This window comes from Cyanistes caeruleus, chromosome Z (genome assembly GCF_971803275.1).
Source record: "Cyanistes caeruleus chromosome Z, bCyaCae1.hap1.1, whole genome shotgun sequence".
NCBI classification, from domain to species: domain Eukaryota; kingdom Metazoa; phylum Chordata; class Aves; order Passeriformes; family Paridae; genus Cyanistes; species Cyanistes caeruleus.
The window spans coordinates 78,180,054-78,193,148 of NC_141732.1; the positions used below are offsets into that span (position 1 = coordinate 78,180,054).

General features: G+C 42.3%; 1 protein-coding gene across 3 annotated transcripts in view; it reads left to right on the forward strand.

Moving 5' to 3' along the window:
* SETBP1 (SET binding protein 1) overlaps window positions 1-13,095 on the forward strand; it is a 268,911-nt gene that overhangs the window by 49,616 nt on the left and 206,200 nt on the right. The window contains exons 1-2 of one of the 3 annotated variants that reach the window (XM_023944060.2): window positions 1,578-1,771; window positions 2,182-2,265. The exons of 1 other annotated variant lie outside the window; for it this stretch is intronic. In XM_023944060.2, the coding sequence (XP_023799828.2) occupies window positions 2,212-2,265 (54 nt within the window). In that variant the 5' untranslated portion in view covers window positions 1,578-1,771; window positions 2,182-2,211. Of the gene's footprint in view, window positions 1-1,577; window positions 1,772-2,181; window positions 2,266-13,095 lie in introns of those variants that run through there. One more of the 3 variants, XM_086867067.1, reaches the window with a different exon arrangement.

A 13,095-nucleotide genomic window follows, 5' to 3' on the forward strand; every position in this document is an offset into this window, starting at 1 on the left:
GTGGTTAAAAAAGGGTTGGATTATCTTCTTTAATGTAGCAACTTTGCAGCAGACAGTGGGACAAACTGAGCATCAATGTGGATATAGTTTCCTATATTGCTCCTATATTGCTCCTATATTCCTATATTTCCTATATTCCTATATTTCCTATATAACACACAAGTGTGTGTTAATGCTATAGCCACTCCAAGTGGCCTTTTGGAAAATGTGTGAGTCTCTCCTAGGTCATTTTAGAGCTCCAAGTTCTCTCTTTTGCTGTGGGGTATCTAGAAGGTGATCTGTGGTTAGACAAAGGGGTCTCTCCCTGTGCCTCAGTTTCCTCTCTCTAACACAGTATTTTAATACACTTGCTTTAACTTATAATTTAATCACTTCTTTCTGAGAAAAAAAAAATAAATTGATTTTAATAGATTACAGACCAGTTGTTGAAGGATTGTGTTAATGGGGCAAGAGTGAAACACCTTTGACAGATGGGAGCCACAGGCAGAGGAGGCTGAAGTAGCCCCCTGAAAACCTCAGAGTTTGACAGTTTGTAATCAGCAGCTCAAACATGAGGAATTTTGGGTGGTTATCAGATTAAGTATCAGTACAACCTTTTCATTGTCTTAGTTTTTTTCTCAGCTTCTCTTTTGGAAGGAGAGAAAAAGATAATTTCTGTGCATTATCTGACCTTGCTGGGACTTGTGAGATGCTGAGCTCACCACGTAAGAGACATCCCCACACCTGGCAGGTTGCAGGCTTTCCCAAGGTGTCCAAAAGTTTATCTGCCTGTTTTTAATTCCTGCCACCAAGGGTCAACTCTCTGCTGTGCCCTGACACTGAGCAATGGCTGCAATTCCCTTTAATCGTGCCCTTTCCCTTCCTCATCATTTAGGGCAGAGCACTTCCACTTGGCTAAACTCACTAACTGTGTTGGGATCTCCTTTTCTATATGAATTAATCCATTTGCAATCTCATGGCTGTTCCTGGCTGCACACAAACAGACTCTCCCTCTGTTCCCCAGCAGATGCCAGGACTGTGGACAGCAAAAATCTGAAAGTAGGCAATGTCTTTGTGTGCATGCCTATGGAAAAACAAATAATTGTGATATGTTTGTCGGGACTCCACTGTCTCTTTTTGACTCCAAGGAGTTTAAATTCAAGGAGCATTTGGACCAAGTCTGGAATCCCAACTCCTTCCTGCCATTGTGATTTATGAAGATGTCCAGGTTTGATAAGCAACAGAAATACTTTGGCAAAAACCAAAGTGACTCAAATAACCCGCAGAAAAGAACCCTGTTAACATGAGGAACCTTGCTGCTTGGATCACAGTCAGTCTGATGGGTTTCCAACAAAAATAAAGGTGTCTGAGCTCAGCTCCTCTCTCAGTCTGTTGGTTACAGGTAAAAGGAGAGTGAGTGGACTCAGTTTCTTTGCAAATCTCTGTTGGTTTCAACATCAGTCCCTGAAAGTGTCCAAAGTCAGGTTAGATGGGGCTTGGAGCAGCTTGGTCTAGAGGAGTATGTCCCTGGCCAGGGCAGGGTGTGGAACTGGGTGATCTCTAAGGTCTCTTCCAACACAAACATTCTATGATTCTATGTCACAGACACAGCAGAGTCTGTACCAGCAGTGTTGGGTGAGAGTGTGCTCTTGGATTCCTGGCCTGGGTTTACCAGGGGTGATGTGGACCCATTGTTCTACTGAGAGCAAGTCTCTCCTGAAGGCTTCGTTTCACCAAATCTGGGCACACTGGAAGCAAGTAGGGATTAACCTGGTAAAGGTGGACAGAAAAAGTAGTGTATGAGTTTTTTCCTCAAGTCACTGCAGTTTGTTATTTGTACTGATATTGATATTTGATATTTGAGCATGCTAGACATGTTCCTGTTCCTGCAAGTGTATGAAAGACATGGGTTAAAATAACTTGTTTCTTTTCAGCTTTGCCTTCCCACTGCCTTTTCCCACACACCTTGCTGTCCTTCTGCCTCTGTGTGACTTCCCTGGTGTTGAGATATTATCCTTTGGGGAAGTTTTCTTGGCAGTTTTGGATCTCCCCCTCTATGAAACAGAACCTCCCAGCAACACAGGAAGATTCCACAGGCTTCCCTAATGCTCTTTCTTCCACTGCTCCTGATCACAAATGCAAGCCTCTTGGTCTTCAGTGGTTGAGATTGTGCTGATGTTTTTCCTTCCTTATCTCTTATAGGGAAAAGTCATTGGAGATGCAAAACTGCTTATGAGTTGTGGTTGCAGAAAAGGGAAAAATTCTCAAGTGAAAGACTCAGATCAGGTCAGTCAATATGTATCTTAACTGGTGAAACCTAAGAATGTCTTAACATCTGGTGGATTTGATCTGTGTTGTTGCATATCAGAGTTCCTGGACACAAACAGAGTCCTTGGTATGATTGACAGTGGTACAACATTACTGTTTGCATGTTTGTTTTTTGTAGAAAAACCCTCAAGCAAGATCAAGGATTCATTGCACTAGATGTTAATTCCCTTGCCTGGCTTATTCCCATCTGTCTTATTTATTCATGAATTCTGTTTCTGTATAAAAATCCACTCCAGGCAATGCACTTTCTTAAAGAATATTGCATTTCCTTGCTGGCTAAATGCATGCAACCTTTGGGCTCCTCCTGTAGCTGCCTGTATGGGTGGTAGTTCATTACATGCTTTTGTTCTGAGGTGACACCATCACAAGGACATTCTTTATTGGGGTTCCTCATGACAGACATGTAAAAACTTGTTCACAAACCAATGGCCAGTTTTCAATATTCATTACTTGGAATGAATGGCCCCTTATTCTAAAACTGGTCAAATTGACATTGGTGGGATCACTGGTAGGGTTCAGTAATTGCAAGTGAGTTGGACTGTGCTTGGAATAACAGCCAGCTGGTGGTCTCTTACTCCCCACTACCACTTGGCACTTATTCAGACCAGCCAAGTTCATCCCTGACAATTTTTTTTTAGTTCTTATGGCCTCCTGTCTTTGTAGCTAAAGATAAGTTTGAATCTGGAGATCATTCTTTCCAAAGAAGAAACAAAATTTGATTTGAGCACAAACTTTTTATAAAGTCAGGTCATGTGTTACATAAAGTTACATGTGGCAGAGTGAAGCAGTTGGTCTTAATCACCAAATAACTTTCCTATCTAATATATCTTGTGGACAACCTGCAACAGGGTTTAGACCTGAGGCAGGTTCAAACTGTGTCCACGAAGCTCCAGAAACTCCAGATAGCTTCCTGGAGGGAAAAGAGATGAAATTGCAGGAAGAAAAGTGATTTTCACCTTCAACATGCATGTTAATCAACTTTAATTACTAACAATGTCTCTAAGCCTTGTTTTGCTAATGTTTGAGATATAAGAAGATGGATATAGAGGATAGAGATATATATGATATAGATTTATTTTATCTGTAAACCTATCTATCCATCCATCTAGCTGTCCTGCAGTATTTTCTGTTCTGAGCAATGTTGGTCACATTTAAATTTTTTTTCTAGAATTGAGTCTTTCCTTGATTTGTTTTTTTTTGCTTGGGTACTTTTATTAGAATTTTCAAATTAACAAATTAATTATCATGAGCTATATTGTCAGTTTACCATCAAGATAAGGATTCATATTACTTTTCTTTAAAAGACTAGCTTCCCATTCTCTCAAATGCAAGCTTAATATTCTCATTTTGAGGTTCTAACACATCAGGAGAAAATTAATTTAGAAATAAACACTCTTACTAATCTTAGTCTTTTGTATTTTGAAGTACTCTGGTTGAATCACTTGTAGTTTTTATGAACACCTTTAAAGCACTGGTATCATAGATTAGAAATAAAGCTGGAACATCTTGATTGTAGAGAGGTTTTACAAATCACTGTCTCTAACAAAACCTGGGAAGTAGACCTCAAACTTGCAAATGGCAATATTTCAATTAGAGTGTAGGCAACAGTTTTCAGAGGGGAAAAAAAAAATTCCATTCTCCTTGATGTTTTCTGGAAGAGTGATAAAATATTTTTTGCATTCAGTTACTTCCTGAAATCTAATTTTTGATGCCTAATGATGTGTTGACCATATCAGTACCTCTTTATTTGCTGTATCAACACAAACTATTGGGCAAGTGCTTGCTTCAGAGGCTGTAAAGCTCATTTGTCATGCCCCTGGCAGGGTCCTGTCTATATTTCAGGGGAAAGGAGGTAGATGGGGAGGAAACCAGTACAGGAGGGTGGGTGGCAGTGTGGAATATTTGTCTGTGACTGCAGGACCTGAGCTCAGCTTATAAATTGTCCCCTGGGCCTTGTAGATAAACACAGATTTCTATGGTGACATCGGCTGGGAAAGGCAAACACTTGCCGATGATTGTAGGCTAATCCTCCAGGACACTAATTGCCAGAAAGCCAAGGAAGCATTATTTTAGGAAAACCTTGTTTCACTTTGTTAAGGGGAAAAACAGTGCACTGAGTTTAGTTTTGTTTGCAGAGCTCTACCCCCACCTCTTGCTCCCTGTCTCAGATTTTAAAGATTTACCTTCAATTTTTGTTATTGTTATTGTATTGGGGACTTTTTCTTTTTTTTTTCCTTTTTTTTCTCTTTTTTTTCCCCCTACCTTGCTTTGTGTTTCACTGTGATGCCTCTGTAAAGTTTTGTGGAGATGCAACTTAGTTTTCATTTGCATAATGTATACACAAATAGGTATGTGGCTTTTATACCATTAGCTATTTAAAGGTTTGGGCTTAAAGACACCAACTACTTTTCATCTGACAGTTTTGTGAAAGGTGATGCTTTGCAAAGAGTTTATTTTTCTGTCATTCCTTCCAGTCAGTTTGGAGACTGGCAAAAAATCCTGAGCACACTGCCCCACTAGGAAAAATCCCCAGCTGAATCAAATCATAACCTCATTACTAAGGATTTAATTTACCAACATTTCTTACTTCAGCCTGGAGGAGATTGAGGGGAGACTTCATTGCAGTTACAACTTCCTTGTGAGGGGAAGAGGAGGGGCAGACACTGATCTCTTCACTCCAGTGAGCAGACAGGACTTGAGGAAACACCATGAAACTGAATCAGAGGAGGGTTAGGTTGGATATCAGGGAAAGGTTCTTCCCCCAGAGGGTGTTTGGGCACTGCCCAGGCTCCCCAGGGAATGAGCACAGCCTGAGGCTGCCAGAGTTCCAGGAGGGTTTGGACAGTGCTCCAGGGATGCCCAGGGTGGGATTGTTGGGGTTGCTGTGCAGGGCTAAAAGTTTCAGTGGTGGATCTTAGTGGTTCCCTTCCAGTGTAGAATATTCTGTGATCCTGTGATTCTCCAGGACGCCTCTAGAAGCAGTGGCATTTCCTTGACCTGAGTCCTGCTTCCCTGAGTTTGGCAGTCAAAGACACCATCTATCTGCATGGTATTACACACTGCGAGTCACCAGTGTGTAAAATCTGGACCTGTCAAGGGCAGAAGTCCAAACAGGCTCACACAGAGCTGGGATTTCACAACAGGCACAGGGACCCCATCCTTCCTGTTGGGTTTGCAGCAGACCAGGAGAGGGACTGGTGGTCTGTGTTCTGTGGCCTTCCAGTCCAAATCAAACCCTGCATCATGACATGGAAGGGTTAAACAGTGCAGTATAAATCCCACAAAAGCTTTGAAAACCCCAAAGGGAAAAGAGCTGAGTGCACTGAAGAACTGGAGTAGCATCCCCTGTGGATGGTCTCGAGGAAGCTTTGGGTCAGTGAAGCAAGATGACTGAGAGTATTCTCCAGAAAAAGCCACCTCTTGCCAGCAAAACCCCCATGTCCTTGTCTGCCTTTGGCACCGTTTCTTGTTGTTTATGTGCTTTGTGGGAGTAAAATTTATCCATGCTCTGAGGCCCAGAACCGAGTCTCTGCGCCACAAGCATCCTGCTGTAATTGTAAGGTTCATATATGCCCTTTGGAGTGCTTATTAGACTCACATTAGTTTATGCTTCCCCATAATGTTATAAGGTTATAACGTTGCTTATTATTTGAGGTGCATTGTTGTTTAAGAATGACAGCCCTGGATGAGGATTTCCTTGTGCCAAGTAGCATACTAACATAAAGAAGGAAAGATGTTTCCCAGGGAGAAATTTCACTTGTGTGCTTTCTGAGGAAAACAAAAATGTAATTTAAGAACAGGAGGGAAATGTGTGGGTGGGCAAATAATGTGCATATTAGAGTTATGCATAAGGTTAAGAGCCAGAAGTAGCAGAGTGCTCCATATCCTCAGCACGCGCAGCTCTGCCTTTTGAGGGTTTAGTTTTATTTGCTTTCCATTGCTTCTCCCAAAAGGTGGGTGATTCATCTGTGTTTAAGTGCTCTTATCCTTTGATTTTCAGTAGTTGTTGTTGTAGGATTTTTTTTTTTTTAATTTTCATTTTTCCCTCTTTGCTTAACTTTTCTGGTGGTTCCTGTGAGTTCAAGTGTTACTGAGAAGTCAGATCCCCCTTTCCTTCCGTGTGTTTGGTCTTGGTTTTAATATGACAAACGTATGCCTCCTCTGGAAATGGTATCCATGCTGCAGAGTAATTATTTAGTGAATGGTGGATCCAGCTCATGTTGGCAAGGATCAGATTAATCATTATTAATCATGACCCCTCTGACAGTAACCTCATCCTTCGCCTAAGTGCTGCTCTTTATTAAGAAGTAAAAGCTATTAGAGAATGGCCGAGACACTGCTTTCGTTGCACCAGCACAGGGCTCAGGACTTCTGGCAGGAGGCAGAGGAACTCAGTTCAAAGCTAAAAATAGATGCACATGGTCCATGTTCCAGAAATGAAATAGGCAGCTTCCCCTGTGGGCTGCTTCAGCCTCATCTGAGTGTCCTCCTTTCCCCTGAAGCCTCATGAGATTTTGACTCTTTCCAAAGGTTGAACTCAGTGTTAGGGATTAAATAATCTCTCTCAGACTTTTTTTGTTTGTCTGCTAATTTGTTTTTCTTTTCAAACTGAAGAAGATTCCAGTATAATCTAATGCATGTGCAGTCCTTGCAAGGACAGGATTTTAAGATCCATTTTCAGATCCTGGTTGCAGGATTCAGCAGCTGGTGGGACTAACCAGGAGTTTAGCTCCCTGGGACTTCAGGTGCACCAAGCAGAGCCTAAATCAAGCACCCTTTTTGAGGATTATGGATTCCTTGAAGAAAAACACTGTGCTGTTGAGGTGAGGCATATAGTGATGTTCATCTTGTGCAGAACTGTTGTGAGAAGTCAAATTTCTCTCTCAACATCACTGGACTGGGGTTTGCAGACTTACATGTGTACATATATACATCAGAACAGAGCTTTCTGTCACCAGAGATCTTTGAGATCTCTGACCTCTGAGATGCTGAGAGCAAACAGTAGTTTAATTCATAATTATTCTGGTTTCCCTAGCAGCTACAGGTTCTTTTTAAAAAGATGAGGCAGTGGTATCCATTGATGTTGTCATTATTTCAGCAAAAGCACAATGACTTAAGTACTGGACTGAAACCAATCTCCACAACCTTCCCACCCCACAAAGTCCACCTTAATTAGTTTTTTAAATGTTTTCACTGACTGTGTGGAATTTCAGGACAAAATACTTTAGGACAGAAAAGGAAAGAAAAACATCTTTGGTCTCCATCTGGCTCTTCATTACCTGGCTGGTAGCAGTAAAAAAAAGCAGGAGCAAACCTTCCACTCTATTTTGATCTTTGCCAAAGTTGTTGTGGGAATTACATTGTTTAATGGTTGAAGGAATTTGTAGAAGAAGAAAAGTAACAGCAAAGATGAAGGGACCAATACAAATTGTCTGGTAAGCTGGTGTCAAATTTTACATGTTCAAGGCTACTGATAATTTTCCATCTTAAAACAACAGGGTGAGAGTTTGTAAGGGAGGAGGGTAAAAAGTGTAAAAATAAACCCACCTCTTTAAATATCTAACTAGCCTTAGCTGAACTGTGTCAAATCTAAGTTCTTTTGGACTGTGATATCTGCCAAGGGTGTAGCAGAGGACTGAAACCAAATTTTGGAGGATCTGCATTAGCCTTGCTGGCTCTCCCTTGCATTCTTCCACTTGCATTTCTTCCAAGAAATTCACTGAGGCATGAAATGAAGGAGTGCAAAGGCTCCTGTACCTCATCTGAGCAAATCTGGATCACACCCCCTCAGTTAATGTTTCTCTCTGCTAAAAGAAATAAGAGTAATAAAAATAAGTGAAAGCGTTGGCTAACTTGGAATTACATGGGTGGAATGAAGCAGGAGGAGAGAATTGTAGGAGTGAGGGCATGTTTTCCACCATCTCCTGTGCCCACGTTTATGGCAGAGTTTGAATCTCTGCTTGAAAAAATCATTGGATTCTCCACAGGTTATAAAGACCTAAAACAAGAAGTAAAATTCAGAGAGAGAGGCTGTTAAGTGTCTGAGGTATCTGGGCAGTAAAGGGCTCTTAAAAACCCTTTGCTGATTTAATAAAGCAGGTACAAAGAACTTGGAACTGTAGGAGAGTGTTCTAGTCATTGAGAATTCATAGAAGTGTTATATATAGCACCACTGATAAACACATCCCTTTTGGCTCTGGGGCCTGTTAAAAGCAATCCTTATACCTCTGTCATTACACTTATCTAGACAATTACATTTTTAATGTTCAAAATACTCATGTAATACTTGTGCTACTTCTGCTACATCAGAGTGTTTCCCCCTTCCATGATACAGGTGTTGTACTTAGCAAGATGGATCACCTTTGCTTATCCACTCACTTGCTGCTGGTGGTGCTCCAAGGGGAAAGAAGCTTCACTTGGTGAACCAAAATGCTGTGGAAAATTTAATCTCAGAAATGTTTTACAAAAGCTGAAATCCTTCCAGGGGTATCTGTCTGGGGACAAGAGGTGTTTGAACAATAGATTCCCCAGATGCCTTTTCTCAGGACCCCCCAATTTCATACAGCAGTTGTGTCCAGGTAATTGCTGGATCTGCTGCTGAGCATCTGCATTCTTGGTGATTGGGAAAATCTTTTAGTTTCACTCACCTGTTGGGAGGAATTGAAGCAGCTGTGGAGTGGAAGCTGGGTTAGTCCCCATTCCTTGTATTTATGTAAGTTTTGGGGTGATAATGTTGAAATGTATGAAAGAAATTTCCTAAATGTAAACTTCTGAACAAAAGAGACTGAGGTTATGGGTGTCCTCTGCAAGTTCAGCTATGACAGGTTTGTCTTGCAGCAGGTTACACCTCCCTTCACACAAAGCCATTTGTAAGCTGACATTTCTAATGACCTTTTATAATCACCTATTTCCTTTTCTCACTCATTTTATGAATAGTCTTGTACTCACTTCAAGAATTTTCCACCTTGTGGTCTCCTCTTACTGTTCATATTAATTCCCGAGTGGGTTGGGCTTCCTGTAAAGTGTAGCACAGTGTAGAATGAAGTTCAATAGAACCTTTCCTTTCTACAGGGAAAGGGAGACCAGAAAACTCATAGTGCCCTTTCTTTTTGTTGCAGCAAAAGCTTCAGAAGTGCAGTCAGCAAATTTCCTTTTTTCTTTTTCTTTTGAGGCACTTCTGAATGTGTGCATTAACACAGTGCCCTGCCCCTGTTCAAGACGTAAAGATTGGGGCTCTGACCTTTTCTAGTGAGTGATGATCCCATGGCACTTTCCCTCCTGAGTTGGAGCTGGTGATGATGTTTTGTCCAGGCTCTCATTCAGGATATGCTTTCTGCCAACTTTACTTGACCCTCTGCCATCAGTGGGACATATAATTCTTGACTTCCTGCCCTAAATTGCTGTGTACTGCCACCTTGCATTGATGGGACCTTTGTTCCACCTTGGAGGCAGCTTCATTTTGGTGCTGGATGAAGGGAAGCCATACTGTTTCGAAAAGCAATTTGAGAGCCCTCTGAATGAAAAGTGTTGCTCACATGAAAAATATTATTGTTATCAATTGTCATCCCCAGCCTCAAATGCTGAATTTGAAAGGGTCATTTATAGTCCACAAAGGCAAACTCGTACCAGTGTGTTAAAAGAGAGCTAAAGCCGCTGAAGAAAATGCTGTGTTGTGGAACTTTAGGCTTTGAAATACCAGGGAGAATTAGTAACTATTTTGTTGTTTTCACTGATCCTTCTGTGTGGATTGTGAAGGAAATACCCATACCTTCTGTCCTAGCAGCTTTACCTGCCGTCAGGAGACTCAGCCAAGGCAGGAACAACATGCAGGTGGATGAGGAAAAGGTCTGAGTGAAGATTTGGACTTGTTGATTTGATAATGATATAGGAAGGAGAATTTTCCTCATTATTCTCTGATATTCTGACTGTCTCTCATGAAATCACAGAATCACAGGATGTTAAGGGGTTGAAATGGATCTTAGAGACCGTCCAGTCCCAGCACTTCCCTGCCATGGGCAGGAACACCTCCCACCAGACCAGGTTGCCCAAGTCCTTATCTATCTTTGAGAACTACCAGGATTGGGGCATCCACAACCTCCCTGGGCAACCTGTGCCAGTGTCTCACCACCCTCACAAGTAAAAATTTTCTTCCTGATATCAAACTTAAATTTCTCCTTTTACAACTTGTAACATCTGCTCCTTGTCCTGTCACTGGAGCTCCTGATGCCCCTGTCCAGCCTCCCTCTGGGTCCCCCTCACATCCTGGAATGTTGCTGTGAGGTCTCCACACAACTTTCTCTTCTCCAGGCTGAACAGCCCCACCTCTGCTGCCTTTCCCACTCTGTCCTGTTCCCATTTCCCCTTAGCAGATGGCAGCATGTGAAGACACCACAGCAGGGTCAGCCTCAGCCAGACACCTTTTAGATGACAGATGCCACGTGAACCCAGATCCCATCTCCTCCGAGGTTCATGCAAAGCGAGCGGCCTGCTCAGAGCTCCTGAGAGCTGCGAGGTGCAAGGGAAGTGCAAAGGCATTGTGGAGGGTGGCAGATGGAGAGCAGGACCTGCCTTGTTGGTTGGAGTGTCGTGCTTGAAGCTTTGTGGAGCACTTCACGCCTGTCTCAGTCAGCACGGGCGCAAAATGCAAGCCAAGCAGAATGGTGGCAGGTTGCACCCTCCTTTTACTGACTTTGTACCAGAGTCAATGTCAAGACGATGAAATCCAGGTCCTGTATTTCAGCAGGTCATCTGTCTGGAATTGTACCCAATATGTTTGCTCTGCATTCAGCAAATATTTGGTTCCGACACTGGTTATACATGGAAAATGTATTCAGTTAAATTTTCCATCAGATCTGGCTCTTGGGGACCTTGGTTCCGCTCTTGGGTTGACCATGGTGACAGGAACATTTTGCATGGCTCCATCCAGATAAGCCTTTGTTCCTTATGTTCTTTTGCTCGCTGCTGTATCCCACTTCATGGGTTTCTTCTTCTTTGTCACCAGTCTGGTTTGGTAAGTGACAGTAGATACATGTATACCTTGGGTTTAAAGCCTCCTTATATAGGCCAAATCAGTTTTTAAAACATTACCTCCTGGAAACCACTCAGAAACTCTGTCAAAGAGAACTGTAGCAAAAGTGGTCTTTGTAGAAGAAAAAAAAAAAATAAAAAATCCCTCGTGCAGGGGAGAAATCGTTCAAGCTGTGGTTCGAAAGTCTTTAAAGCAGGTGGAAAAAGAAGAGATTCAGTGCCTGTGGAGTCAGCTCACCCTTCAGAGATGCTCAGTCTGTCACAGGTTTCCCACACAACCAGTCGTGATTTAATTCCTGCAAACCTCATCTCTCTTATAAAGAGAGCAGTGAAAGCAGCACTGATATCCTTCATGTTAAAGACTGGGGAGTACTTGGATATTGGCGTGGGGTAGGGATTGCCTGAGGTAGGTTAACTCTAGCTTGGAATATAGTACAGCTCCTACTAGCCTCATGACAGAGGGATGTTTTATTCTTTTTCTTTTTATGTTGTATCTGAAAAAGAAACAGACAAAATTGTGATCTAAAGTAGCTGGAAAAGAATAGGGGAAAAAAACCAAAAAACAACCCAAAAAGCCATATGATTCGGTGCAGGAATAAATCCCCTTGGTAACTGGTCCCAGCCTGGAGAATATATTCACAGATGGGTTATAAACCCTCAGAACCAGCCAACATAACCTTAACTAACACAACATTACTAAGGCACTGCTGTAATAGGATCATTCTGCTATGGCTCCTGGGCATGTTTTAAGTGTCATCAATTTAGTCTACAACTGGAGGCTGTTAAGTGCAAAACCATTTTAGCAACTGCATCTTACATGCAGGAATGATTGAATATTAATGGGTTTTCTTTTGTTGAGGAAAAACACAGAGAGGAAAGTGAAAATCCACGGGAAACCTCACTGTCTGTCCCCGAGTAGTGAAGTTCATTTTTGGAAGACAAGCAGGATCAATCTAACAGCTGAGTATTGTTGTAGGAGGCCAGGAAATTGACTCTCATTCTCCAGCACTGATCTCCTGTACAAACTCAGCCAGGTTATTTCACCTTAGTTTTCCTCCTCAACCTTATCTCTCTAAGGAGGTGAATTATTTGACAGAGCAGTTATTTCACTCCCTTTTTGGAAGAATTTAGTCTCCACCTGCACAACACTGAGAGCAAACAGGAAAAAGCTGTGAGGGATGTGGCCCAGTGTTTTGTCCCACCAAAGATGCTCGTCTTGGCTATTTTGGTAGCAGATGTTAAGCACTTTATAAAGAAATGTTTTGCAACTGAGTGGGAAATGTGTTTGCCTCACCTCAAAGCTGGGGTCAGAATAGAAGATAAAATTAACTTTGCCAACCCTGTGCGCTCCTCAGTGCTCCCTGAGCTGCTGGATCTTTTACCATGTCCTTTGTTGGTCAGGGGAAAACAAGTTTCCATTTGGATATTTGTGTTGTCTATGGTGCTGTGGGGCAAGACTTGTGTGAGTATCCTGAGGCTGCCTGAAATCTTTGTGAACAAGATGACAAGGAGGTGGTAACCACTTTCCACCGATTTTGAGTTACCCAGTGCTGCAAGGCCGGAGCTGTTGCAGGATTTTTGCAGGCCACTCCAGTGGCTGGACTTTAGATGTCTGGCTGAATGAGATGCTGTCGAGGCACCCATGTCTCCCTGCACTGACATTTTTGGGAATGGAGGCTCTGAGTTGAACACTGGCTATCCTCATAAGGAAGTTAATTGAAATCTCTCTCTCAACACCCTCCCAGAAGGCCAGTGGTTGTG